This window comes from Sordaria macrospora, chromosome 4 (assembly GCF_033870435.1).
Source record: "Sordaria macrospora chromosome 4, complete sequence".
NCBI classification, from domain to species: Eukaryota; Fungi; Ascomycota; class Sordariomycetes; order Sordariales; family Sordariaceae; genus Sordaria; species Sordaria macrospora.
Window position 1 is genome coordinate 2,850,984 of NC_089374.1, and position 25,825 is coordinate 2,876,808.

The window sequence follows — 25,825 nt, forward strand, 5'->3', positions numbered from 1 at the left end:
ATTTGGTTTTTATATTTGTCTGTCATCTCGCATATAAGAACCGCTATCCACTTCGTCCCAGCACGAACCAGGGTTCTCTCATATTGACTTTTCATCGGATGTCTCAGTACACTCATTTTACCATCCCTTTACCCACTGTGCTGTTGAGATAAACACGATTTAGAACAGGACTGTGTGTACATCATTGTCATTGCCATTATCGTTCGTAGCAGTCGGTAAGTACCCCTTGATTCTCTTCACCGAGAAGTTGAGAATGTGTCGACGCCCGCGAGAAGACAAAATGTGATCAGTACGTAGTAAAAGGCCACGGTACGGTATGGTATATGTATTTACGTAAATCGTAACTATTGCAGCCCCGCGCTCGCAGGTATCATATCTCGGCTGGCTCCTTTCACTCAGTTTGTATGTAGGTACGTTTTCCCTTCATCATCAACACACTGTTCATAAAGTCGTGTCGTGGACATATTCGTTTTTGTCATATCCTCATCCATCCATCCATCCATCCATCCATCCATCCATCCTGAAGCCCACCCGGACCCAGATCTCCTAACATCAGGCTATGTTCGGTATTCCGGAAGTGCCAGTAGGAGAAGCGCGGGCTTGGTGGTTAGCACACCGTACCATTCTCAACAACCATCAAAAACCGCGCTTCCCCTACTGTACTGCACTACTGGAATACCGAACACAGCCAGCCTTACCTGCCTAACTCTTTACAACATTCCACGTCCTCGCCGTGCTCATCGTCCTCTTCCTCATCTCCGCCATGATCTTCTGCTCCATCTTATCGATGCCCTTCTCGATATCCTTGTCTTCCTGCGCGTACGCGGCCTCGCGCTTCTTGTCCCACAGGAACCAGGTTACGACGATGATCAAAGTGATTGGGATCGTGATGGCAAAGTAGACCCATATCGAGGGGGAGACTGTTCTTGTTACTGCTGCACTGTCTCCACCGGAAGAAGCCGCGGCTGAGTCGTCGCCGGCGGGGCTGAAATCGGAATCTTGGTCTTGGAAGTTGAAGAAGGTCATGGAGAAGACGGAGGCTAGCAAGGTTGCGGGAAGGAAGATGGCGCCCAAGAGCGAAATGGACTTCATGGAGGTCGCGTCCCGTTTGGCGGCGTGGGCGAGCTTGCGCTGGTCGACGGCCATTTGCAGACCCAGTTTAGATTCTTTTTGGGCGATGATATTGTATAGTGCCGCGCGCTGGATCGACAGGCGCTCGAGCGTGATGTGCGCGTAGTTCTCGATGCCTTTTAACTTGGCATTGAAAAAATCGAGGCGAGAGGCGAAGCTGTTGTGAAGCTTTTCGGCATCCTTGCCGTAGATCTCGCGGCGCTCTTTAGCGAGTGACCAGAACTGTTCGAGGGTGATGCCGAAGGAGCGCACGATTTCCTGGTACGCCTGCGGCCGCTTCCACAGAACTTGGGAATGGCACTCCACTAAGTCGCGGTTGATCTGGTCGAGGTCGACCATGGTCTCTTTAATGTAATTGCTCTCTTCCTCCAGAATTTCTTGTCGCATGCTGACGGCGTGCTCGAGCCGGCGCAGCCACTCGCGTGCTTCGCGCTGCTTCATGTCCGTCTTGATGGAGATGTCGTGAGACAGAACGATCATGGGGAGCAAAAAGGGGTGCATGGCTTGCGAGGCGCACGCTAAGAGAGTCTTGATGGAAACACTGATGTCGGAGGAGGGCGTGCCTTTGACAAAACCCGAGGTGATGCCGGTGTTGAATGAGTGCGAGAGCATTAGCTCCCAGCCGCGGGTTTTGCCCTTTTTGCGGACATCGGATTTGCGGAAGATAATTTCTAAAGAAATATTGGTCAGAAGAGGTATGGTGTGGAGTGGGAGGGAAGGTAAGTTGACATACGCAAGTGAGGATCATCTTCATCATAATCCAGAGCTGCCCAGAAAAAGGGGCCAACGACACTGGTTCCTTCTATAGCACGATAGGGTAACCGCATGATCTCGACCATGCTTGAGTAGTCCTCGGGTTTGAGGGAAATGTGAAGAGGTGCAAAGGTTTCATCTTCATTCGCATCCTTTTGTACTCTGCAAAATGGGTTAGCCCAGTTCCTCGTCGAGTCTGAATCCCTGCTTTGACCATAGTGCTCACATCAGACGAACTCCGTTCAATAGTTGTACTCCTTCCTTGAGCTTCTTGGGAGCAAAGACACCCTAGAAAGCGGTACTGTCAGCTCATGGCCATCAAACCCGTTCAGGATCCGGGTTGTCACTTACCCGCCGGTGTAGAAAGTTGTGGAATTCGACTCGTCGCTCATCAGGTCCGAATCGGTGTTCATCGATGGTGTTCAGACTTTCATCCTATTCAGACCGGCGATATTAGATCTTAGCTTCACGCTGGCCACCGCTCGAACTTTGTCCCTCAGTCTCACAATGTATAAATCCGTAAGCATCTTTGCTTCCAAGGAGAGGTGTTGCCGACTGCAAACCATCCTAGGCACCCACTCAACTTTCCCACTTCAAGAGCCTCCGCAAACCTTCCCCCTCTTTTCAGCCCGCGAATTCAATATTGATCACTGTAACAACCCCCCATCTGACACAAACATTCACTCTCTCGCCTTCCCTCCCACCACGTATGTTGCACGAAACCGTTGCCTCGTCCCTTCTCCCCATATCCTGCTTTCCCCAAACCTTCACCACCACGCTCCCATCCATGTGACATATTTGGGGCTTTACGTACCGAGTAATTAAGTATCTCAATCCAGGAAGTGGTCTCCTCCACGAATTTGCACTGTTCAAGATGCGTCCGAAACAAGTACTCATCCATGGCTGGTTGCTGGTCCCAATCCTTTTCCCGCCTCCCCTTGGTTTGGTAGTTGACACTGATTGGTATTATTGATATCCTTTTCTCTTGTGTTTAGATGTCGTCGGCAGTGTCATGAAAGAGCAAGGAGATCCAACTGGAGGATGTCAAAAGGGATTTGCCGATGGCCGAGGGTTAATGAGAAAATCCGTCAACCCTTGGGGCAGATTCGGTGATGAGAGCCGCTACGTGAGCTGAATGGGTACGGTAGCCGGGATAAGGCTGGCGTGTGTGAATGAGGTTGATTTAATTTGGGTGAAATTGAGAATGTGTCTCTGTTCCGTCTTTGTGTGTGTTTTTTCTTGAGTCGTGCCGTGCTGGTATCATATAGTCTTTTGTCTCAGTTTTCAGGTCGTTCAATGTGGTCCAGTGTCATACAACCCCTAAACTCATAGGCCCTTTCTTCGTGAGCTTCGTGGTAGTCGTGACGAATGGTGATATTCGATGTAGATCCCGTCTGTAACCTTCGGAATGTATAAATTCTCGTGAGTCGATTTCGTGAACTTCGTAGGCAAGAAAGCTTGGGCGGGATGTGTTTCCAAGCTAAGCCGAAGTTTTCCAAGGGGTGGGTATCAGGGCTGTCCGGGGGAGGAACGCCAAAAGAGAAGAAGAAAACCTTGGAGTGAGAAGAAAAGAGTTGAAGAAAGTAACAAATCTAAGCGAGAAAAAAAAAAGAGGTAGCCAAAAAAAACAAAGGTTGCTGCTCGGGTGAAGAACCCACACGGTCATACACACCTTGCGCTGACCCCCCAGCCTGTCGAGCCTGTCCAATCCTTCGACAGCTAGCAAACGTTCGAAGCTTTTCTTTCCTTTCCCGCTCCTTTCGCTACCGACAGAAGGAATACCGACCCCCAAATTTTGATGGACAGGTACGGCAGTATGTCCGCCGGGTTACTGTGCTACAGCAGCACGTAAGCAGAAGCCGTTGCGGTGTAGCATCCTATACTAGACAGTGGTTATGTGTAGTATGTAGCGCCCCATCCCTGGAAAGAACTCTCTCCCCATCGTGCAAAGATATCGAGAAACCGGGGGGCGTCGACGCCGGGCGGGGCTGGGCTGGCCCATCCAGTCAGTCGATAGAAACCACTCGCTCGCCGGCTTTAACTAATTCCCTGCTGGGAATGTACCTGGATGTGATAGTGTGATAGATGAATGGCCCGCGGCCCGCTCTCTGTCAGCATTCGTTAGATTCTGTGTCCTCCGTTTCCTCCATCTTCGTCCATTCACTGGCTTTCTCCTGGTGGCTGGGAAAGTGGGAAAGCACTCTGCGTCGGCTATCGAACGGTATGCTGTAGGTACTGGACGCTAGAGGTACACACTGAGAAGGTTACGGTAAAGCCTCCCCCGGCCTCACGATGCGCCAGCCAATCCACGGTTGAGGTTCTGCGAGCGGCGGGATGGAGGCCCCAGGAAAAAACGGGGGAGAACCCCCCTGTCCTGTCGGCGGACATGCATTCAAGCTTTCCTCAAGTGGAGCACCACGTCTTGTTTTGTCTTGTCTTGCGAAGTTGTGTCTCTTTCTTTTGCGGCGGTTGTTGAGCCGAGTTTGTGGGATGATCTTCGTACAAATCGACTGGAATGCGGAGGGTTGAGGGGTATACTGTATATACAGTATCGTCAATGCGAAATCGGGATTCGGAAAGGCTGGCAAGACGGTAGGGTTAAACGTGTAGAAGAGCATGTGTGTGCTTGACTGACACCATTAACCCTTGCATATCCGAATCCCAATTTCGTGGGACAATACGGGTGCACGGTAACCGTCATACCGCCTTAACTTTCAATGATCGGAATCCGAGAGCAAAAGTGTAGTTTCAACACGTTGGGACTGAACAATTCCTTGAAACCTATAGCTATCCTCAGGTCTTTGGCGGTTTGACCATACGATGTCATCCCTTTTAACTCTACTATAACGCCTGTAAACTCCATATGTTACCTAGCTGCTTTACACGACACCCATTCATATTCCTTGGACCCAGGAAACCAAAACACGATGTATACACGTTCTATCCAGCCTGTCCCAAACCGCAGCACATGCCGATCAATACTGCCACAGCGCCTTGTGGTAGATAACCCTAGACCCCAGCATCTTATACTCATAGTTTGTGATCCATGAATCGTTGGTCGACAGCTTCGCAAAGACGCTAGCTCCCTTCCACACAACGACCTGCTCGTCCATCTCCCTCGCGCTCCTGCTCACCAGGATACGCTCCGACAAGTCCGGCCGGCGCGCCTTGAGTTTCTCCTCAAGGTATGGCGCAAAGTGCGGTGTCTTGGCACCACCGCCAATAACCATGATGCTTCCCATCAGTTCTCTGACCTTCTTCTCATCGCCCTTAGCGGCGTTCTGAATGCTCGTCATGATGGCGATGTCAAGAGGCATTACTGGCAGCACGGCGTCACGCTCTGCGGCCATCGACTTGGGCGTGCGCTGGACGGCCTCGGCTGGCATGCCAACAGGAACGGCTAGCGTGTTGGCAGCGCCAGTACCGTTGGGAGCCGCAGATGCCCCATTCGTGGGCACTGGGGTAGTGCCATTCCGTCCACTGGGAGCGGGACTACCGCCGCCTGCTCCGAAGACGAACGGCGGTGGAACGGGGGTGCTGGCGCCCTCGCCAGGGGCGGGTGATGGGGCCTTTGATGTGCCGGGCGTGCCAGCCGCGGTGTCGGTGCGTGCCAAGAAATTGAATGGTAGAGGTTTCTCCTTGCCGGGCGTAGCAAGATCACTCAACGCTCCCGCAAGGGTGTGTGCGTTAAGGGATGGGGCGATGTGGGACAGGACGGCGAACTGCGCTGCCGATGTAGGGTCATCAGGGATTTCCACATCGTAGGCGTTGTAGGACCTTTCGATGAGCTTCCTCCTACCTCTAAGCTTGGTGCTATTGTCAAAAATAGAAGGGTCATAGAAGCCCATAGGGGCCAGAATAACCTCATCGTAGAATTTGAACTGGTATTTGCGAGTGGGCTGGTTAGGAGCGCGCACGTGGAAATCGGAGTTCTGAACAGATATGTTGGCCTGGGATAGCGTGCAGTACTTGATCTTTAGCTCCTCGGCCAACAAGAAATCGTATCTTCGTCGTAGATTGATTTCCTGGTATGGGAAGTTGTCGTAAAGCATCATCTTGATGAAAGTTTCGGTAACGTCGTAGCCGCCGTATTTAAGGTTGATGCGGGAGTCCTCGATGCAGAGTCCATCCTCAACACAGGTAATGGAGGTCTTTTGTGCGCCGACGTCTACAACACAGGCCTGTGTGTAGCCGGCACCAAACGAAGCCGCCATACTCTCTTGTATGAACGAGATCTTGCTGAACTCGAACCACTCCACGCAGAGGTGCAGTATTTGCTCCACATACTTCTTGTCGTAGAGATCTGGGATGACGAAGACGCAGCTATACTGTTTCCATTCGGTACTTCGCTTCAGACCCAGATCATATCGCAAAGCACGGTCAAGTAAGGTCTCGATGTCGTTGAATAGGTGGGCTTTTGTGGGATAGTCATCCTCGTTCATCCAGCCATGTTGTATCGGCCACCATAGCTTGAATTTGGGGTTGGAGTCGTCGGCAATGCGTTGCGCCTGTTGTCCAATGAACACAGACGTGTTCGAATCCGGGTCTTCCAGAGCGTTGACATCAGTCCAGTCGACTTGAAGGGGATCGTTGTGGGTGGAGATGACCTCGGCCTCTGTTCGGCGGTTGAAATTGAGAACCAGATCTTTCGAGTTGGGGAGAACTTTGCGCCTGTTTGCGCGCATGTCGGCCTTGAGATCATTGGACATCTTTTGGTACTTCTTGGACCAGTCTTCGCCGTATTGCTGCTCGGTTGTTCTAGCCTCGAACTGCCTCCTCGGTAGCGCTTCGTACATTTCCGACTCTGTCTGTGGGTACTTTGTCGCGAGAACCATGGGGATGGTTTTTGGAAGCGCGTCGCTCGCAAAGCCAATTCGGAGGTTTTGACTTCCCGGGTGGATGACGATGACCTTGGACGGCTCGGCATATGCTGCGGATGTCGGTCCATCATCGCCCTGGAGCTCGTCGAGAGGCAGAGGTACTTCGCCATTGGTGTAGTTGAGGGCGCGATCGCGGTCTTTGGCGCTTTGTACAAGCCGGTCTCTATTGAGTTCGCTTTGGAGTCTGAGGGAAAGGATCTGGTCATCCCGCTTCATATAATCACTGCGAACGCATTGTCAGCATGCCGGGCTGGATGGTTGGCGAGAAATGAGACATTGTGGTGTGGTTCGCACGTGTAATAGTTCTTCTGGTTGATGGGGACGACGTCGGGCCAACTTGTCTGCTTCATGCCATTGTCGGTACGCTCCAACCCTAAGCGTAACTATTAGTGGCTGACCACAAGTGGCTTGACGGAGGGAGAAGAGCACCTACCCTCCCTGAGAAGGACGCGTTCGCTGACTTTCCCGACCATCTTGAAAGTATGAATGCCTCCCTGGATATATGCCAATCGAGTGGTCTGAGAAGCGCGGTAAACCTATTATTCGAGGGGTAACGCGCTTTGTTGCCCTGCTAACGGGGTGGCGGTCACAGTGGAGCGGGACCCGGATGTTTTCCGCAAAGTGCGCGCCAACTGGAGATTGGTGATATTTTGTGACGACGCTGTCGATGTAGCGATTCTGTGTTTTGGTGTTGAAGCAAGGTGAGGGTGCGGTGCGGTCGGCCGGTCGGGAATGCTGATGGTGGACGTGGGCCTCGTCTGTGTTCTCTTGGGTGGCCTTGATTCGGCCGGTTCAGTCCGATAATTTTGGGCAAGATTGAGTCTGGTGGCGGGTGCACTGCACGATAGACAAACGTTTGGATACCATCCACAACCTAACGTTACTCGTCCTGCGAGGCTGGACAGGCATGCACTCCCCAGAATAGGTACCCCGTTGTACCTGGTCCGTCGTGGAGTTTTCTATCGCGCTAAAGCCGTCCAGGTTTAGCTTCTTTGAAGGGCTGAGCAGGGGTCTTCCAATGGAGCCATTCGTGCCATTCCCGGGCTGCGACAGCGGAGGTTCACCTTTTTGCGACTGCATTCACACTTCGGTTCAATTTGGATTCACTTCCCTTCGCTCCATTCGCTCACACAATCTGCTAACATCTCCGCACGTAGATCACGGCAAGTGTCAATTTCAGAACTCAACCGAGGCTGACCACCACATGGTGATTCGTCCAACAACCAATGCATCAAAGGCCGCATAGAGACTGATTCTGAATCATGCTGCTTGGAGCATAGGATCTCGAACGAACAAAGAAGAGCAAGCAAACACTGCAGTTGTTGTTGACCGTTCAATATCGGAACCTGGAATGGAAGCCCAGGGGCAGCTACACCCTTGCCGTGCATTCAGTTGCCAGGCCGTCCAACCACTTCGCGGCCGGCAACCCGTCCTGCCACCTGACAATGACGTCGTTCCTGATCGGCGTTGCTCAGCTTCAACGACCGTTCGCGAATTGCGAGGCAGTCGCGACTCATCCATCCCCTTGCAAGTGATCAATGACCAGTCAGCAGGCAGGAACGACACGATATTAATAAAAGAGCTGAGGCAACTGCATCTTCGAACGACCACGTTACACATCAAGTTCGGCCTTTACTCATTTTGTTGATCATACAGGACAGATCAATAACTCATTCAACCACTTGCTTCGTTATACTTTGCCCGATCCAGTGACCCAGCACTTCTCGTTTTAGTTTCATCGCTCTGTTGACCACACCTCCAGTTCAATCATCGCCATATATCACGTCACTTACAAACATGCCTCCCATAAACCTTTACACCCACAGCCCCATCAACGCAGCGAAAGCGTCTGATGCGCAGGACCCCAAGACCGCAACCCCCGAAGGTCAGAGTCAGTCAGGAATAGTCCCCAATGCCAACCCCGATCCTCACCCAACCGGGACCGTCACGCCCAACCAGGCTACACCCACCTATCTCACATCCGACCGGATCCCTCCGCCTCCCCAGCCCGGAGCGGTCCCAACTCTGCCCGTCCAAACCGGCACGGCAACCACCACGCAGGGGCAAGACGTCAAGTACCCTCATCTCCCACCGCAGCCATCATCTCAGTATTACCCAGGGAGTCCGGCAGCACCAGCACCGAGTGGCCCAATAACCAGTACACCGCACCAAATGTCCATTCCCCCGCCCACTGCTTCCTACGACTACTCCCAACGCGGAACTTCTACCACCACCGTCCCACCACCCCCCACGAGAACCCTACCTACCTATCTGCCTGGTGCCTCCCCAGCTGAGCTTGGACTCGGACCCCAACATGGATCTGGATCCGGAGGAGGGGGAGGAGACCTCTCCCACCCTCCTGGGTACCAACAAGACTCCATGGCGTCAGATATGAACCAATCCCAGCGCGCGGCGCACGAGTTCGCTGCTTCTCATGGGGGTCATGGTCACGGGCACGGTGGTGGTTACAGTGGTAGTGGTAGTGATGACGAAGGGGTTTGGAACTCGGCGAAGAAATGGATTCAGGATGCGGGGGCAAAGGTGGCGGAGGCGGAGAGTGAGGTGTGGAAGAAGATCAATGGTCAGAAGTAGAAGGTCGGACTTACGACGGAGCACCCCGCGAGGATTCCTGCCATTGCGGCCCTCAGTGACTGACTTGGTGGGAAGGAAAGGAAGTGTGTGGCGTTGGAAGTGTTCTGATTGGTGCGGTATGCCCGCGACTTCGGCCAGTCTATGTTGTACGTTGTCTCGTAACATGCCCGTGGTGATATATTCTATCCTTGAATCGGCGGGAAGTGGGAAAATAGCTTCAATATCCCAATCCAACTTCTGCTCTCTTCCATATCACATGATTGTTTCTGAATGTGACAAGGGATAATGGCCAAGAGGAATATTCATTTGCATGTGCCATTACATTTGGCCGCTCGACAAGACATTTGGAAGCCACGGCGTTATTCGTTCAATTCGTGTTTTAAGTGTCGTCAACGAGGTTGATTTGACAATAACCTAATCCGAAACATGCCCTACATGCAACGAACGACACCCGAAGACCTTTCTTTACTTATATCAGAAAATGGTTTTCTTTTCTTACCTTGGCTGATTGGTTCGATGACAAAACATTCCAAAACAGCGATCAGAAAAAAAAGAAAAAAAAAAAAAAAAGTAGGCCTTGGGGTCTTACAGCTGGATTGAATGAGGGGCGTGTTGGAGAGAAAGAAGGAGGAGCGAAAGATGGGAGAGAAAAGGAGGACGGAGTGACTGCGTACTGTGACTGGTACACCATCCAACCAGCTTGCCACGGAAGTCATGACGCGGAAAGCGCTACATATACCGTAGGTAGACGCTAGGTTGTGCGCTACGTATGCTATGGCCTCGGAGAGGGCACAGGTCCAGTTGAAGAGTTGGAATGGAGGGCAATCAGGAAGTCGTGACTCAGATCGTTGTCGTACCTTCCCTGGATTGGCGGTCGGAGGGTTTGCAAGGAGGAGCGATGGAGAGCACTGCAATGGGAAATAAGGGAAGGATAAAGTATGACAAACAAACATCCCTTCAATTGGCTAAGAAATACTGACATAATTGAACTACGGCGGGCAAGTGTACATCTACACTAGTGGTAGTTGTAGGTCCAGACTGTCGCGAAGTTTGTGTCTACCTAGCGACCTGGAACATCACTTTGAAGTTTGTCAACTACCTAACCACAGGAATCACAAATGGAGTATATTGGGTAGGTGAAGCGGGTAAGCAAAGGATCCAGCTTGCCTTGTCTAAAATAGACTAGGTCGTGTGTTTTGGTTCTTGAAAGCTTGAAAGATATCTTGCCTCTTACTTTTTCCGTGAGCCAACCTTTCACCGGAAAAAAACAACAAAAAGACAAGAAATATCACAGAGAGGTAGACGAGCTTTGACTTATGTAGATGATGGTAAACCACCCGAAGTACGTGCCAGCACTAGCGGGGGTCAGAGATAGCAACGTATAAGATGTGAGACAGCCCAGCTTACTGCACATTTGCATCTCCTGCTCTGTACCTGCCTATCCGACTGAATAAATCAGCTCGTCTTTCTTTCAAGATAGTCAGTCACACTTGTTTTCAGTTTACGCAATTCCAACCGAGAAGAGGAAGTTGGGAATATGTGAGACTTCGAAGAGTGTCTTCTTCTTGAGAGAAGGTATAGGTTGGGTTGTTTATCTCATTCAGCGTCTTGTTCGGCTTATCAAGACACTACCAAACAATATTTATTTTTCTGGTCACACTTCTGTGTACAATGTTGTTTTTGACTCTGTACTCTATTATTCTTTTCATTTTTAGTGACAGTTGTCTATCGTACCTACAGACCCTCCATCATAGTGTCATGATTGTGGAGAGTGATATCGTCGTTGAGGGCCCTTCTCTTCGGGTGCGGTCGTTTCCATTCGGCAATCCTCAATGAGTGTTTTCACTCGGCCTTGTAAACGGGTCAGTCTATTATTGTTCGTTGATTGATCAGTTTTGCTACGTTATACCTCGAACATACCTCTAGGTACCAAGCCCACTGTTTTTGCTGTTCCCTAATATGATCAAAGAAAAATTATTGATCAATATGGTAGTAGTATGATAAGGTATCGTGGGCAAGTCACGATTCGCATTGCCTCTCTCCGTAAATCTAAGAAGAACGGATAGTTTCCGTACTAGTATCAATGTTTGACATTTGCAGTTACGATATCCACTTGTTGTTTTTGGTTTCATTAGACTAGAGTTACTGATAACCGTAAGTGTAACGGATGTAATCATTGTTCAGACCCTTTTCTGTTCCTAAGAGTTCCTACATTACCTAACGTCCAAAACACAGCAGTACCCTAGCGTCACATGAACTTGGTAGAGGCATGGACATCCAAGGTGGTATCGACCGGCGGCCTCCCGGAGATCTCAACGACATCCAATATTGAAGTCTCTTTCTGGGCGATCCTAGCTTGGTCGTGTGCGTCCATGTTCTCTGCGCTCGAGCATCAGCCCGGGTCTAAAACAGATCTCATAAGATGAAGTATCACTGTTCTCAATAAAGCAGTGGTTGAAGCCAGGGGCATGGGATATGCTCGCCAAATTTTGGTTCGAGAGTCGATGGCGACGACTCGTCTGGGTTACGCCCACCCGTGGCAACCCCAGGCAAAGCCTGGAGTCGAACACATATGCCTGGCTGCATCGGGCTGCCGGTTCAACCGATTTCATCGATTGCCCATGGATCAATTTTTCTTTCGGGATACCTTTTACATGGTTGTCATAATGTTTGAACCGGGAAACACTGAGTATCGGGTTATCATTTAACCTTGGATTTATGCTTGCCTCGGCGTGGCCAATTTAACAAAGGTGGTCACTGTGAGGGAGAGCCAAAGAAGACTCGAGAATGAGTCATCCGAAAAGCGTGTTCCTCACTTTTCGAGGCGATCTTTGTGCGTACTGTTGAGTATTAAGTAAGCGGAGTATACGTCTGTTTGCGTTCATGGTCCGTGACTCTGGCTTGAAGAATCTTGCTCCCGTACGCCTCGACCACGGACATTCGTTTTCACACTATTGACTATGGAGGCCCGTATATCATAGCTGTTGTTATGACGCGAGCGACGAAAACACATGGAAGTCTTGCCGAAGTGGTTCTCGTCTTGGTTGTCACGGTAAACCCGTGAGATGCGTGCCATGATCCCTGGCGGTGAGCACTTGCCCTACGAGAACACTCGTCAGTATCTGGGTCTTGGATGGGAAGAGAGACAGAAGGATGCCGTCATGCGTGAAATATTGTCCGCCATGATTTACATAAAACCCGAACTATAGGCGGCGAGTTCCCTACGGTTAAACAGCGAACAATTTCCCAAAAGGGCACTCGTTGTTATGCGTCGTGCGCCCAAGCGGAAGAACAACTGCACTTGTGTTGGAGCGGATTTTCCGGGAAGCTCCACTGAACAAGGTCGTGGAATGTCTCTAGAAGAAACACTAGCGTCCGAGCGGCAGAAAGGGTGGGAAGCAATTGGTGGCCAAGGGAGTGATGAAGTCGTAGCCTTGAGGTGTTCATCCTCAAACTCTTGAGGATTGGGAAACTCGATGCTATTCTTGGAGATTGCTTGTGATGCGTAGGAAACGCACAGACGGACTGCTTTGAGATAGTTGGATGAGGTTAGTTAGTTTCTTCACCCCGAAAACATAAGTGTAGATCTAAGCCGTGGGCGGGGAATCAAGCCGAAACAGATTGGGGTGGTATTCCTACTGCAGTGAGGAAATTGTGAACCAATTGACGATCCTGTGTGATTATTCACCTCTGACATGATTCCCAAACAGTTTCTCTGTTTTGTTTTTGGCGGGAGTGGTCATTCGGACCGCCAATTCTTGACGAGACCTTCCACTTCTCTGGAGCCAGAATCGGCCCATTGTGGACCATTCGTAAGGTGAGACGTGAGAATGCGAACTCGAGAGAGATGGATGGATAGCACAGTATCACTAACTGTAGCGCACGTATGTTGGAGCGCACAGAAGAGGGAAATCCGGAATGTGGATGGACGATCACAAAAGAGCGACTTCTTCACCTGCTTAGTACTGTACACAATGAAGGTGTGCTTAGTGTAGGAAACTTGGAAGACAAGAGGTCTGGAGATGGTTGAGGTGAACTCTGTCTCCTCTGGTGCGCGCCAAGAAAGGTACCAATGGTAGGTGACATCGGGGCATGCGGGGCTAGAGTGCTGCAGGTAGGGTGGTGTGCGACTGCCTCCTGCGACAGATCTGAGACGTTCCTGCCCCGCGAGCCCCGGTTCCTCCCCCCGCCCACTCCTTCCTTACTGTACATGCCCATGGTGCCAATAGCATGAGCCGCCCTTGTGGCTGCCTGTTCGCTCTGTCCCTCCATCCGCTCGTCCAATTCCGGGCAATCGATGGGTCAATTTCCAACTCGGCACACAACAATCTCTTCGTTACCTTTCTCTCAATTGTCTCTCTCTTCCAACAACGTCGGCTTGTGGCTCAACACCCCCAGCCCTGTCGACGAATCGCAGTTGTCTCCGAATCCCCGCATCCGCAATCTGCAGTCGGCAAGACGGGGTTTCCCCTGCCGGTGCTTAGAGTCCTCCAAGTTCGTCAATTGAACTTTGCAAGAGCAAAACCCACCAAACCCCCTGAGAGATCGGAATCGAAACCGTACTCCCTGCCTGCCTCGAGCCCCGGACTGCCGACGAATCAGGAAACCCAAGGAGGATCAAGACACGGGTGACGCGAATCATCCTCCCCTTGATCTGGGAACTTGCTATTTTTGCCATCCTGCCCGGCTTCCCCTCACCCCGTCCCTACACTAGACACTTGCTGCCCGCTCTCCAGTTGACGACATGGGATGGACCAGCATCAAGCCGTTGAACCAAAAAAGGCTTACGCTACCTCATCGCTCCGACCGCAATGGGACTGCTAACCTGCTGTCGACACTAATGTAATCCTCACTCCACCTCGGGTCTTCTTCAATCTCGGCCCTCAGGCTTCAGCCAGTCCCGAGCTGACTCGCCTCGAGCAACCTCAGCCTCTAGCGCCGACCTGACGAATCTGTTATGGCTTGTATCAAGTTTCTGAGTAGCGAAACCTTAGGTCCACGAATTTGGAAAGAGTTTCCGATCACGAAACCTCAACACGCGTCACCATGCCCGTCTTGGTTTTGCACTTCCGATGTTGAGAAACCGGGGCTTGCTTTGCTGGGTTAGGTCTTGACCTACAAATTCGATACAGTTGTCTCGCACAACGACACTCGAATGAAGCTTGGTTGGGCAGTTGAGTTGACTGTTGAACTCGGCTTTCGAAGCAAAGAGAAGGCTTGCGAACCGTCACTACCAGCTTCTTTCGAGCAGCTCTCCCGCATGTGAAGAGTTTATTCCCTTCTTACATGGCCGGTCTGGGCTTGATGCCCCACGGTAGCCGTCTAAATCGCTTTTAGGACGGTTGATAACGGCAGTCAACTTGCTTACGTTCAGTCTGACGGGCGCGGGACGGAAGCGACAGAATAGTTTGGTCCTCTATCGCACCGCTCTTACACCATCGCTTTGCCGCGAGGCGTCCTTTTCGTCATCCAATTCATAAGCTTAGACCACCATCGGCCTGGAATCCGGATCATCCAAGACACGGAAAACTAGGACTGGTTGCCACCTATTACCGACAAGAAGGCATGGATCTGAAACAAGCCACCCACCATCGGTATCTTTTCGTGCCTTACACAGACAGTTCTGGGTACATGGATGATGACCCCATCTCATCTTTACTTTGCTAAACATACACTCTTCTGGCCGAAATGGGCTTAGAGGCCTTCTCAGACAACCCCTTGCCCTGTGTTGCCCAGAATGGGTGGCTTTTCCTGGTAGGGGAGAGTCCCGGTCAAGCCCCTGGCTAGTATTTGGGCTAGTAGCCACTCGGGCACGGTCAACCGAAGCACGATGCTTCCTCACCACTTTCTAACCAAATTGCTTTTCGGGCCACCAAGACCTTCACTTTGGGATTCTGACTTGCCAACATTTTAGCCTCATCATCTATGGCCAAAATGATCATTTGATCCGCAGGCTAGGCACCTGGTCCCTGCTTGGGACGACATCATCTCACACATGGGTCCTTCTGCCCCGTCTTCGATGGGCAGATTCAACCCTGTTCGTCTCTACCCTTGTCGTCTGTCTTCTTCCCAACGGAACAGGCCATACAGACATCTCGTGCACCACCTGTTCTCCACGTTCAAAGACGCAGGGCAAGCTTGTACCATGTATCAGAGACCCGGCTTAGCTGCTACCGATGTTCCGAACCTGGCCTCACTGGACGATTGACCCTCCAGGGGTGTGGTGTCTTGGTCTGTGATAGATTCTTTTATACCTACGGCATGTCAGTGCCCGCTCACTGGCCTCTTCCTTTTGCTCCCTTCCCGTCCTCTCATTCTCGATTTCTCACTGGCTACCCGACCCTCCTTCACCACCACCAGTTCTTACTATCGATTGCTGGCTTATAATACACCAAGAGCTGGCTCTCTTCCTCTTGGACACCAGTGTGTGGGTGATGGTCTAACGGGTTGGCCTCGTACAACTCATTCCACTCCTTTTCCTTTCAGCACTTCGGAGCCTTGACATTCCTTTCACTTTGGGTAACCGCAATTCGCAATTTCCTTCTCTCTGTCCTTTCTGGTCATTCTGTTATCCCTCAAAGACGAGGTTCTACAATCCTTAACAATACTTGATATACACGGACTACTCGTGTCACCAATCAACCCGCCATCAGCGCTTTCATTCTACCACCGACCGCCTCACCTGCTCAGAAAGGCTCGCAGTTCTACCTGTATCCTCGTTCAGTCAAAACATTCTCTCATCTCGAGCTAACTACAAGGCCGACATACATCGAGTAAGTCCAACCATGACCCCTGAACGTATGTTCATGCTAACATCCCAGCCGTGCCCGTGACTTCCGGTCAACAACCAGTGGACCTGAGTGATCTTATTGGAATTATCGGGTAGTCATGGACGCAAGCCAGGAGCAATCCCGCAGACGGCTGCCCTTTTCCTTTGGGTTCTTGAAGAGACAAGAAGTGCCTTTCCATCAGCAAAACACCATGTCTGCTACGTCCGGGAATCAGTTGTCGACCGAGATGGAGCCCATGGCGCCTACTCATGGAATGTGGACAAACCCTACCTCTCAAGGTGTTAAGCCACGACCGGCAACTATCCATGAAGGATTCGCATATAGTATGGCTGGCGGCTTTGGGACTTTGCCCGCGTGGAATCAACCCTCTTTGAGCATCCCGCAAGCGCAACACACCCCAAGCGACGTCATGTTCCCGCCGACCTCGATGCCTCACGAGTTCTATCCGCAAACGACAGGTGAGACGACTGAAACGATTAGGGAACATGATGAAGTAGAGAAGCTAACGGTTCGATCAGACGCGTGGGGTCAGAGACATTGCGGAGAACATGTTGATATGCCAGCTTTGGATAACGACCTTGCAATCGGGCAGGCTTTTACCAGTGACGAGGTCGTTCCCATGGACCTTCAGTATCAGGGACATCAGCAGTTGGAAGGTGATCAGATGAACTTCGACGGCGGGTTGAACCAGCGCAGAATGTCTGGATCGTCGTTCAGCTTGTCGACTTCCGGTGCCTTTTCCGACATGCCCTCATACGATGAGTTTTCTGCCTCGCTTTCTGATGCGCAGTCCATCTCCGATTATCGGCCAACTTCGAACCGCAACTCGTACATGTCTTCAACACATCTTTCGCCTGTCGCTTCTCCGCGTATGACTCCTCAGACACGGTCGGATCTCGTACGGACACAGAGCAGAGGCCGTGCGTCGCCTTCCCCCCGGCCCGGAGCGCGCGCTGCCCCATACAGCGTGGATGGTGGCAGGAGCAAGAGATGGTCAACTGGGTCTTACGGTACACCTGCTAGCAGAAGGCCTTCCCCTTTTGTTTACCACCACGGATCGCAAGACGCCTTCCACTCTCAAACCCGGATGCAGTCCCATCACTCCTCCCCCACGGTCGTTCAACCGCAGCTACCGCTCAGCTTTGGAAACCTGCAGGCAGTACAGCAGAACCCATATTTGCTTGGGAACAATGGCCCAGTACTTCAGCATGGCGGCATGCTTCTTCCGTCTCAACTGCCATCACATGGCTTCCATCCAGTACAGCATCACTTTGAACAACCACCTCCGCTGCTTTCTCATGGATTTTTTCGTATGCTTTCGAGCAATGCTGACCCCAGCTCCCTGCATCACCACTACGCCGATCTTTCGGATCCGCCTGATCTCTTTGCTGCACTCCAGGAGGAACAGCTTGATCCCCCACCCGAAGATATGAATCCCGACGATCCCGAAATGGTGCCCCATGAACAGGAGCTCAGGTTCGACGGCGACCTTTACACTCCCAAATGGGTACGCGGACACGGAAACAAGAGGGAAGGGTGGTGCGGAATCTGCAAGCCAGGGCGTTGGCTAGTGCTCAAGAACTCAGCGTACTGGTACGACAAGAGCTTCACACACGGGATTAGCGCACCGACAGGATGTCGCTTCCAGGAACCGCAAAAGATCAGGCGCATGGAAGGAAACCCGGAAGTATGGGAAGGCTTTTGTGGCACTTGTCGTGACTGGGTCGCGCTGGTGAGCAACAAGAAGAAGGGCACCACCTGGTTTAGGCACGCGTACAAGGTATGTCAAGGATCCTCTCTTTCACATTGAGTGCATGTCGCTAATCGTTGTCCTGGAATAGTGCCATACCCATACCAAGATCAAAGACACACCAAAGCGGCGAAGGGGGAGCAGTCACACGCGACCTTCAAGCATGATCAAAGCCAAAGCTGAACCGCAGATTGCTAGCCCGCTGGGAGGCCAAATGCAGGACAGCTCGATTGCGGAAACACCTTCCCTATCCCAGACGTCGGGGGAAAGCCAATTTGAGCAAGCACAAGATGATAATTGTTCATCATTGTCACCGCCATCTATGCAACCTCTTACACCGCAGCCATCCGCCGACCAGCAATCGGAGCTTTGTCAACCGCCCGGATTGAATTCGCACCTTGACAAACTGCAACCGCCGCCAATTCCTCCACGCGATGGGCGTCGCCATAATATTCACGCCCAGATCACATCTGCCCCTCGCTCCTGGCCTGCCCCCTTCACTGCTGAAGTGGCCAACTACCAGTGACCGTCCACAACGGTTGAATAGTTGAGAAACCTGATTGGAAATGGGTATTACTACGTCCAATCCACATCTTTCCTTGTTCTACTTTCCTCATTCCCATTTCTTCAGTTTCCTGAACATAGTTTGCTCACTGAACCATGTGGTGTTCCTAAGGTGCCAACAAACCATGGTCTGTTCTTTCCTTACCCCAAATTCGCTTGTCTAATCCCCTTCCCTTTTTACGGAAGCTGGCTACCATGAGATGTCGTTATGATCACATACGGAAATCAGAAAAGCGGAAAGCAAGTACACACACAAACAACTCCTCGGGAATGGAGTATGATCTCTTTAGAATGGGGGCTCAGGGCGATTTACTAGATACCTTACCTAGACTGGCACACTTTCTTATGATGTCACCTTTTCTCTATATGTCGACCTGATCTATTCAACGCGGGCGTCGCGAATACGATTCAGTGCGCGGTGGTGATGTGGTGGAGGATACCCGATTTCTTTATTTCTGCCTTTCTGTCTTTCATTCTCTTGGCTTTAATTGACCTTTTTGAATACTCACCTTTCTATACTCTCCTTCTTCCCCTTTATATACAGGACTTTTCCCGCACACTCTCCCCTCTTTGATGATTATTGTCGTAGGTTCATGTTAATCTTCTCTGCAGCTCTAGATGAGCCAAATGATACCCCAAATACAAGCCGATGACCATGATATCTATAAAATTGCCCAGCAACATAAATGTGAGACGGATGGAAAGAACGTAAGGCATGCGTGCCTTGTTGAGCCCGGTCGGCCTCGGTTTGGTTTGCGTTACGGACCCCTAGATTTTCGGCCTGACAAGGGGCGGAGGGGCCACATGTGCATGGTTGCCGGTGCGACCGGGTGGAGGTAAACAAATAAACAAACGAATGAAGTGACGTATGCGCAATAACTGGAAACAAATTTTCTTTTCACATTCTCCTCTTACGATTCATGAAAATCCTTTCCATACTGATTACCGTACCTTTCATGGCCCGACAGACGCAAAGTATTGTAATCGCCCAATTTTGTTCGCAGAAGAATGACAAAGCGTAGTCTTGGGCATTTGTTTACTGGTACGTAAAGGTATGCTAATTTTTTACAAACACTTGTCGGGCCTGCGGACCCTAACGGCCTCTGGTGCCACCTGGCCGGCAGGGGTTTAAAGTGCTTGCATGACAGTTCAACAGACGACAGCTGGGATGGGATGATGGCTCGGGCGCACCTGTGCAATGGAAAGTCAGATAAATGATGACATTGCATCCATAGATTTGTGACCAGCAAGTGCCTCGGAGACATCCACTTCAAGCCAACACTTCTCCGACATTTTTATAGTGCACGATGTGCACCATGTATTTGAGGCTATCTGCGACACCGAATATGACAGCAAGCAAACGAAGGAAGGAAGGTGCAACACATGGTCGCCAGGCACGGCTAGTGTCTGATTGGCACGCTGCACGCTATGGAGAGGGGCTATAGCGTGATAGGATGAAGTAAGGCAGAGGCAGCAAGCAAGTTGGTAAGAACACCTTCCTATTGAGCAACAGCTTCCTCACCGCCCGCGCAGTTCAGTCACGATGTTTGGACAAAAAGTCATGGGTTTCACTGGGGGGAAAACATTGCCTGCCACCTCACTCCAGCGAAGGCCGTGCGTTTGTTCGGAGTGGTTCTACTGTGTATGGCATCCACATTGGAAATCGGCAACCGCCGGCGGAGGTGCTCGGAGACGGGAGGGGGGACGAGCGAGACCGACTCCACTGTATCCGGGGTCAGGTTCGTCCCGAAACTTACAACAATGACGGGAACGTTCGGCCGAGCGTTGAACTCGAATTCGGTCCAGGCAGCCCTGCGGCACTGGCACTATGGCGCTACGGGAATTTTGTCAGGACTTGTGAACGACATCGTTTCTGACTTGGAATAGTTCTCAATAATGTTCAAGCAAAGTGTTCTTACTCACATATTATAGACGCGGGGCAAGCTGTCAGGCAATTAAAGCAACAGCGGGAATAAGGTAGAGTACCTACCTACGTGAAAAGCACAGCGGGAAGATGTGAACTGGCTGCATCCCAACAACGGTTTGATGTTGTTACGCACCTTGACTCACATCGTCCCTTGGGAAGATAACGACAGGATGGGCAGCATTCCTGTTGAGAACACCGACACTATTTCCAAGGTATTTTGCCAGGGATATATGGCTCGGTGGGTACTTGGACAGCTCCCATGATATAATACCATCCGAGCAAACTGAAAATAATCCCCCAGAAACCGGACCGTTCCTGACTTGTCCCCAACCCGGCAACGGGTGCAAGACATGCAGACGACGGCTGGCTGGCTCTGTCCCCTTGTGCCTTGTGCAGGAGAAGCAGGTGTCGCCTTGACTGCACACCTAGAGGCACCTACCTCCAAGCCAAGCTCGGGCAAGTAATTCTTTGCATTTTTGGGCGAGGTTCGGTTTCCTACCGCCTACCCCTTCCATTCAATCTCCTTGACCTTGACACTGAATGCGGTGATTGTATTTGTCGGCGGAATATAAATCATCTGTACCTGTTGAATGGCCATGTTGTAGCACAGGGAAGTCCCTGATGAGCGGAGAGGGACAGCGGGGGTCGAGACCTGTGCCACCAACGAAAGGGCGCTTGCAAAGCACCTGTCTTTTAGCACAGACCTCAGGCGGTAATACCTGCATGCAGGAGGTACCGTAAGGTATGGAAACGCAAAAGCAACGGGGACACGCATTCGGGTTACAAACATACACGATACCGTGACAATTATCATGGTACGTAATACAGTAACTTTTTTTGCTTTCGAATTTCTCGCAACGAGCCGTTGTCGAGCCTGATGTTTTTCAGCCCCAAAAGATACTGGAACTTTTCTTGCCTTTTTCTTCCTACACAATCATGACCAGCAGGCATTCCATCCCCATATTTTCCCGAGTCCAGCTACATACCGGATCAACTTTCGTCTTCTAACGAAACCTCATGTCTTTTACTTTCTTGATCTTCTTCTTCTCCTCCCTGTGTTACTAGGTGAGCCCGTTGTTTACTAGCTCCCTCCAGCTGACACCCCTCCCTGAATTCACATCCATCCCTCATTTTCCGTTAGGACGACGTGCACTAACCAGAGGACTATCATCCGTTCCCCGTTCCCTATAGGATCCAAAAAAAAAAAAGTTGAACGATTATCACGGCTACGATCGGCGAGGGAATTCCACCAGCCCCGAGTTCGAGTAATTATCGAAAAAAGCAAACGTTCAAGAGTTCAAAAGTCAGCAAAGAAACAACACGTAAACAAGACCGACTATCGTTACCTTTTTTCAACCCCCTCAGCTTGCCATCAGCTCCATATTCCATCCTCGGCCCTTCCTATCCATACTGTACCCGAACCAAACGACTCGAGGATCTCTCCTCACCGTTGACACACCAATCCACCCATTAGCAGATTTTCCACCTCAACCTCAGCTTGGCATTGGGATATATGTATGGCACAAGACAGAAACTGATATGAGCGGGGATCAGCTGGCTTGCAGGTTAGCCAGTTCATACCACCATTCTGTTATCCCGGATCGTCCTCCTTGAGAGACTGGCATCTATTGTTCTTCTTTTTACTGACCCTCTCGTCTCTATAGCAGCTTTGGTGACCAAACCGCTCAGCCGCCAACACCTACCCGAACCCCGATCTCCAATACCTCTCCGACTCCCCTCTTACATACGCCCAAGACCAACAGGAACTACGCTGAAGAAACGGTGGGCTGGACTCCTGGTTTTGCCAAGGAGTATTCCCTCTTCATCAGCAACACACCAGGATACCCTAGAGAAGGAGAAGGTCCATCTGAAGAGTTTGGCTCCAGGGAACCGGCCATCACTTCGTCTGGCCAGAAGGGGTCGCCGTCAGCGGGCCGAGCTGCCGCGGTACTGACCGCTTCTGCGAACCCCTCCTCTTCTGATTCGGCACAGCTACTGCCTCCGGTAGAGCCTTTGGTTGGTTTAAGCCTGCCCCGAGAGCCATTGGTCACATCGAGCCTCAACAGTTTGCCGTTCTCGAACCAACTGTTCCACCCTGCGCAAAACAGCTCGGCTCAGAAGATATCACTTGATACCATTGATCTGGAACGAGTCCAAACCGTAACACCTCCACCATCACGTCACAAAGGCGAGCGCAAGCTTGCCACTCGGCTCGAAGCCAGCGTTATGCAAAATGATCAGGAATTTGTTCATCAGGGATTTTTGGAGACATCCCATCCGCCAGACATGGGCAGTTATGTGACCAACCAAGGCGACATGTTTAACTTCCAGCTCACCGGAACCACGACAGGCGATTTCGCTAACCAGCAACCCTTCTGGAAGACGGATCCTAGCTTGGAGGGAATGGATATCGACTTCAATGGTGCGAGCAGCAGCTTGTTTCGACAGGAGCCGCACCCCCCGTCCAGGCCCATGAACTCGCTGAACTGGGAAACTTCGACCCCGAGCCACTTTATTCCGGAGAATGTGCTGGTCAATGGCGGTCGGGTTGTGTCAGGTGGTGGAAGTGAACATGTCATGGTGTCTCAAGCGCCCATGCAGGCCTTAATGGCCTCATCAGCGGATCAATCCATGTATACTGGTACATATGCTACTGCTATCGATAACTCCTTTGGGATAATCAACACCGGCGTGGACCCGGGCCTGCTCTTCAGTCGGCCGTCGTCTGCTAGTATGGATGTTTCCCTTGACGCCGTGGCACAAGAGTCGTCGCGTGGCTCATCGTCACGTCAGATGGCTCAGGGTGCCCAGTCGAGAAGCCAAGGTGCGTCAGTTGCAAAGGTGCCATCTCGCGGTGAGCTACGTCGCTCAGCCAGTGAAAGGGAGATGGAGCCACGAAAAAAGGACAAGGTACGAGCGACCTCTCCTGTCAAACCCATCGGCCGTCCCGGTCTAGGGAGGAGTCTCAGTGAGAATAGAGGCAAGAGGTCAGGAAGTCGAGTCATCTTGCCGGCTCTAGCACCGGCTCCACGTCCGCAGTCTCAGTTATCCAACGGTGCTGGCTTGGGCATTAGCCGCCCTGTTTTCTCACAGCCCAGTAGGTCAAGTGGCAGGCTATCGCCGTTAAAGAGCAGCCATCAACGGCTGTCCAGCCTCACATCCATTCCAGAGACGGCGGGCCCGCGGACAAGGACGCAGGCAAAGTTCACCATCGACGAGAACGGTCGAGCCCGTGTAGAGACGGCGCTCGTTGTCGAGCGTGACAGCCCTCTGGCCGTCCGGAAGCGGACTAGTTCGCAGTCAGTAGGTGGCCGTCGCCGCTGGTGTTCGGAAGATGACGAGTCTTCATCGGATGACGAGCCGATCATCATCCCCAGCAGAAACACGTTGTTTTCCATACCGGACCCTCGCAAATCGAGGACGGCTGTTAATTCTTTCAGCCACTCGCAGCCGAATTTCAGTTTCAGTGCGCAAAGCACAACATCGTTGAGTTCGTTCCGGTCTGGCGGTGGGTTCCAGGGCCTAGACGACGAGAGCGATGAAGAGATTCTCTTGCACGAGATGACTCCGACCAGCAAGATGTCAGGCGATGCGGTCAATGAGCTCCTCAAGCTGCGAGAAGATCGGATGAGGCAGCACAAACCTTCACCCTCGAAGATGAGGCGGCTTACGTCCAGCAGCCACAGCAATAGCACGGGGACGATTGCGAGCATGAACTTTGCCAGCCGGTTCACAGCATCGCCCACAGCACTGACTGAGGCGAGTATACCTACACCCTCGTCGTCCGATGCAACGGCTAGCATCAGCCAGAGGCGCTCGGTGCGTTGTATTTGCAAAAGGCCTGATCTCGACCCGGGGAATGCCTTTATGGTTCAATGGTACGTTTATCTCTTTCTCCTCTCCTGCAGAGTAGCACAACACCAGCTGAGCAAAGCTAACAATACGGGTTGTCAACCACACAGCGAATCATGTGAGATGTGGTTACACGGAAAATGCGTGAAGATTGCTTCGCAACGGGCCTTGCCGTCCATATATATCTGCGCATATTGTGCCAACTTGAAGACGACGATACCCCGCGTACAACGCCGCGGCGGCGGCAATGGAGTTTATAGCAGCTCATCACGGACTGTGAGACAGTCTGCAGCCGTTGGGAAAGGGACACCAGGGGAAGGCACGACAATAAGACCTCAGTCAGGGTCGTCGTTGGGGTCACCGCTGGCACACAAGTCGTCTTTCAAATCATTTCGTTGAAGAAGCTGTGTTAACCATGTGGACTGCGCAAGGGGTAAACGGCACAATAGTAGTGCACAGAAATCTGGAAACCAAACAAAAACACTTGCTGGGAAATAGGAAAGGAGCGAAAACATCTACTTTTTGATTTTTTTTTTGAAGGCAGGTAATGCGACAGACAGCTAGCCGTTCCGGAAGAGAATGAAACGAGCACGGAGCAGAAGTGCACAATGATACCCGAATTACCTAGAGTTCTCTAGAGGAGCAAGATGGAGCGTATTGGTTGATGGCCATGTATCCCAAATGTTGATGTTGGGATAATACTAAGACTGCGTCTACTGTGTAGGCAAGTGTCTCAATGATTGACTGACTGATTGATTGTTTATTTTGGCTGGTCTGAAAAAGGGGTAACGAAGCTGAGCATCATGGGATCGGCAGTCCGAAGTCGTGTGCAAACGGATGTGTTTGCGGAGATCATGTCGGGATCCGGCCTTGGCTCCACAACTCGGGCTCCGGCTTCGCCCTGTCGGCGCCCGACTCGCCCTCGAAAGCGGTATGCCGGCTTGGACGGAGGGTTCCGGACTGGGGACAGGATTGACAGCAATTAGTCTCTGGACAAGCAGTTCTAGGTGAACCTGTCGGAGAAGAAGCCATCCAAAGTCCAGGCCCAAAGGCTGCGGTGTCGGCAGTAGCTCCCGGGCCGCTCACGGGCTAGGCAGCGGGAGCTGTCATCCGGAAACCTGGAGTCCAGGCGGTTGCTAAAAACGGAGCTGGCAATGGGAACGCGGAGCCCGATCGGAGTTTGGAGACAGCTCCAATGTCACAATGGGCGAGCCGGTGAGGTGATTGGACCTCGGGCAAAGATTAAAAGGAGGAAACATGGTGGCACTACACGGGTAGGAGCGCCGACCTCGGAAGGCGGGGTCGGCGCTGTGCGTGGAGCAAATGCAATGACTGACGAGACTGACAAGCTAGGAGCTCAGGGCGTGTGTGCTGTTTAAAGATCAGCGGTGCGGCAGACCGGATGGCAGAAAAGCGCGGAGCATCAATCCGATTCAACTCTTGAGAAGTAAAACGTCACTGTATCCTTTTCCTACTCTTTTCCTCTTTTTCATATTGTTACTTTTCACATCTTCTGAGCTTCGTGTGATACCCATTTCGACATCTCTTTTTTGGTAGGTAGCCCACGGTGACGTCCCAGCTGCCC

The 25,825-nt window shown here is 51.6% G+C and overlaps 5 protein-coding genes across 5 annotated transcripts; 3 read left to right on the plus strand and 2 right to left on the minus strand.

Annotated features, from left to right (window-relative positions):
- Positions 1 to 217: 217 nt before the first annotated feature.
- Positions 218 to 3,499, minus strand: SMAC4_07087 (uncharacterized protein). The gene is made up of 5 exons (XM_003345755.2): positions 2,699 to 3,499; positions 2,236 to 2,319; positions 2,111 to 2,172; positions 1,865 to 2,046; positions 218 to 1,802 (listed from the first exon to the last, which is right to left on the minus strand). Exons 1-5 carry the CDS (start codon positions 2,783 to 2,785, stop codon positions 703 to 705), a joined length of 1,515 nt encoding a protein of 504 aa, XP_003345803.1. The 5' UTR covers positions 2,786 to 3,499; the 3' UTR covers positions 218 to 702.
- Positions 3,500 to 4,248: 749 nt separating this feature from the next.
- Positions 4,249 to 7,597, minus strand: SMAC4_07086 (uncharacterized protein). Its single transcript, XM_003345754.2, has 3 exons — positions 7,198 to 7,597; positions 7,059 to 7,137; positions 4,249 to 6,987 (listed from the first exon to the last, which is right to left on the minus strand). The coding sequence occupies exons 1-3, from the start codon at positions 7,235 to 7,237 to the stop codon at positions 4,860 to 4,862; spliced, it is 2,247 nt and encodes a 748-aa protein (XP_003345802.1). The 5' UTR covers positions 7,238 to 7,597; the 3' UTR covers positions 4,249 to 4,859.
- Positions 7,598 to 7,893: 296 nt separating this feature from the next.
- On the plus strand, positions 7,894 to 9,937 carry SMAC4_07085 (uncharacterized protein). The gene is made up of 2 exons (XM_066090568.1): positions 7,894 to 7,971; positions 8,045 to 9,937. The coding sequence occupies exon 2, from the start codon at positions 8,562 to 8,564 to the stop codon at positions 9,354 to 9,356; it is 795 nt and encodes a 264-aa protein (XP_065946859.1). The 5' UTR covers positions 7,894 to 7,971; positions 8,045 to 8,561; the 3' UTR covers positions 9,357 to 9,937.
- A 4,569-nt stretch (positions 9,938 to 14,506) lies between these two features.
- On the plus strand, positions 14,507 to 19,117 carry SMAC4_07084 (uncharacterized protein). Its single transcript, XM_066090567.1, has 4 exons — positions 14,507 to 16,129; positions 16,178 to 16,605; positions 16,666 to 17,927; positions 17,989 to 19,117. Exons 2-4 carry the CDS (start codon positions 16,245 to 16,247, stop codon positions 18,421 to 18,423), a joined length of 2,058 nt encoding a protein of 685 aa, XP_065946860.1. The 5' UTR covers positions 14,507 to 16,129; positions 16,178 to 16,244; the 3' UTR covers positions 18,424 to 19,117.
- Positions 19,118 to 21,210: 2,093 nt separating this feature from the next.
- On the plus strand, positions 21,211 to 25,019 carry SMAC4_07083 (uncharacterized protein). Its single transcript, XM_066090566.1, has 4 exons — positions 21,211 to 21,453; positions 21,580 to 21,953; positions 22,053 to 24,266; positions 24,351 to 25,019. Exons 2-4 carry the CDS (start codon positions 21,928 to 21,930, stop codon positions 24,637 to 24,639), a joined length of 2,529 nt encoding a protein of 842 aa, XP_065946861.1. The 5' UTR covers positions 21,211 to 21,453; positions 21,580 to 21,927; the 3' UTR covers positions 24,640 to 25,019.
- The last annotated feature ends 806 nt before the right edge of the window (positions 25,020 to 25,825 follow it).

Coding starts and splice junctions, on each gene's coding strand:
- SMAC4_07087 (XM_003345755.2), bottom strand. CDS start 2,785: ATGGATGAGTACTTGTTTCGGACGCATCTTGAACAGTGCAAATTCGTG. Junction 2,047..2,110: donor TTGAACGGAGTTCGTCTGAT/GTGAGCACTATG, acceptor CCCATTTTGCAG/AGTACAAAAGGATGCGAATG. Junction 1,803..1,864: donor TGAAGATGATCCTCACTTGC/GTATGTCAACTT, acceptor ATATTTCTTTAG/AAATTATCTTCCGCAAATCC.
- SMAC4_07086 (XM_003345754.2), bottom strand. CDS start 7,237: ATGGTCGGGAAAGTCAGCGAACGCGTCCTTCTCAGGGAGG. Junction 7,138..7,197: donor ACGCGTCCTTCTCAGGGAGG/GTAGGTGCTCTT, acceptor AGTTACGCTTAG/GGTTGGAGCGTACCGACAAT. Junction 6,988..7,058: donor AACCAGAAGAACTATTACAC/GTGCGAACCACA, acceptor ATGCGTTCGCAG/TGATTATATGAAGCGGGATG.
- SMAC4_07085 (XM_066090568.1), top strand. CDS start 8,562: ATGCCTCCCATAAACCTTTACACCCACAGCCCCATCAACGCAGCGAAA.
- SMAC4_07084 (XM_066090567.1), top strand. CDS start 16,245: ATGGACGCAAGCCAGGAGCAATCCCGCAGACGGCTGCCCTTTTCCTTT. Junction 16,606..16,665: donor GTTCTATCCGCAAACGACAG/GTGAGACGACTG, acceptor CGGTTCGATCAG/ACGCGTGGGGTCAGAGACAT. Junction 17,928..17,988: donor GGTTTAGGCACGCGTACAAG/GTATGTCAAGGA, acceptor GTCCTGGAATAG/TGCCATACCCATACCAAGAT.
- SMAC4_07083 (XM_066090566.1), top strand. CDS start 21,928: ATGAGCGGGGATCAGCTGGCTTGCAG. Junction 21,954..22,052: donor GGGGATCAGCTGGCTTGCAG/GTTAGCCAGTTC, acceptor TCGTCTCTATAG/CAGCTTTGGTGACCAAACCG. Junction 24,267..24,350: donor AATGCCTTTATGGTTCAATG/GTACGTTTATCT, acceptor TCAACCACACAG/CGAATCATGTGAGATGTGGT.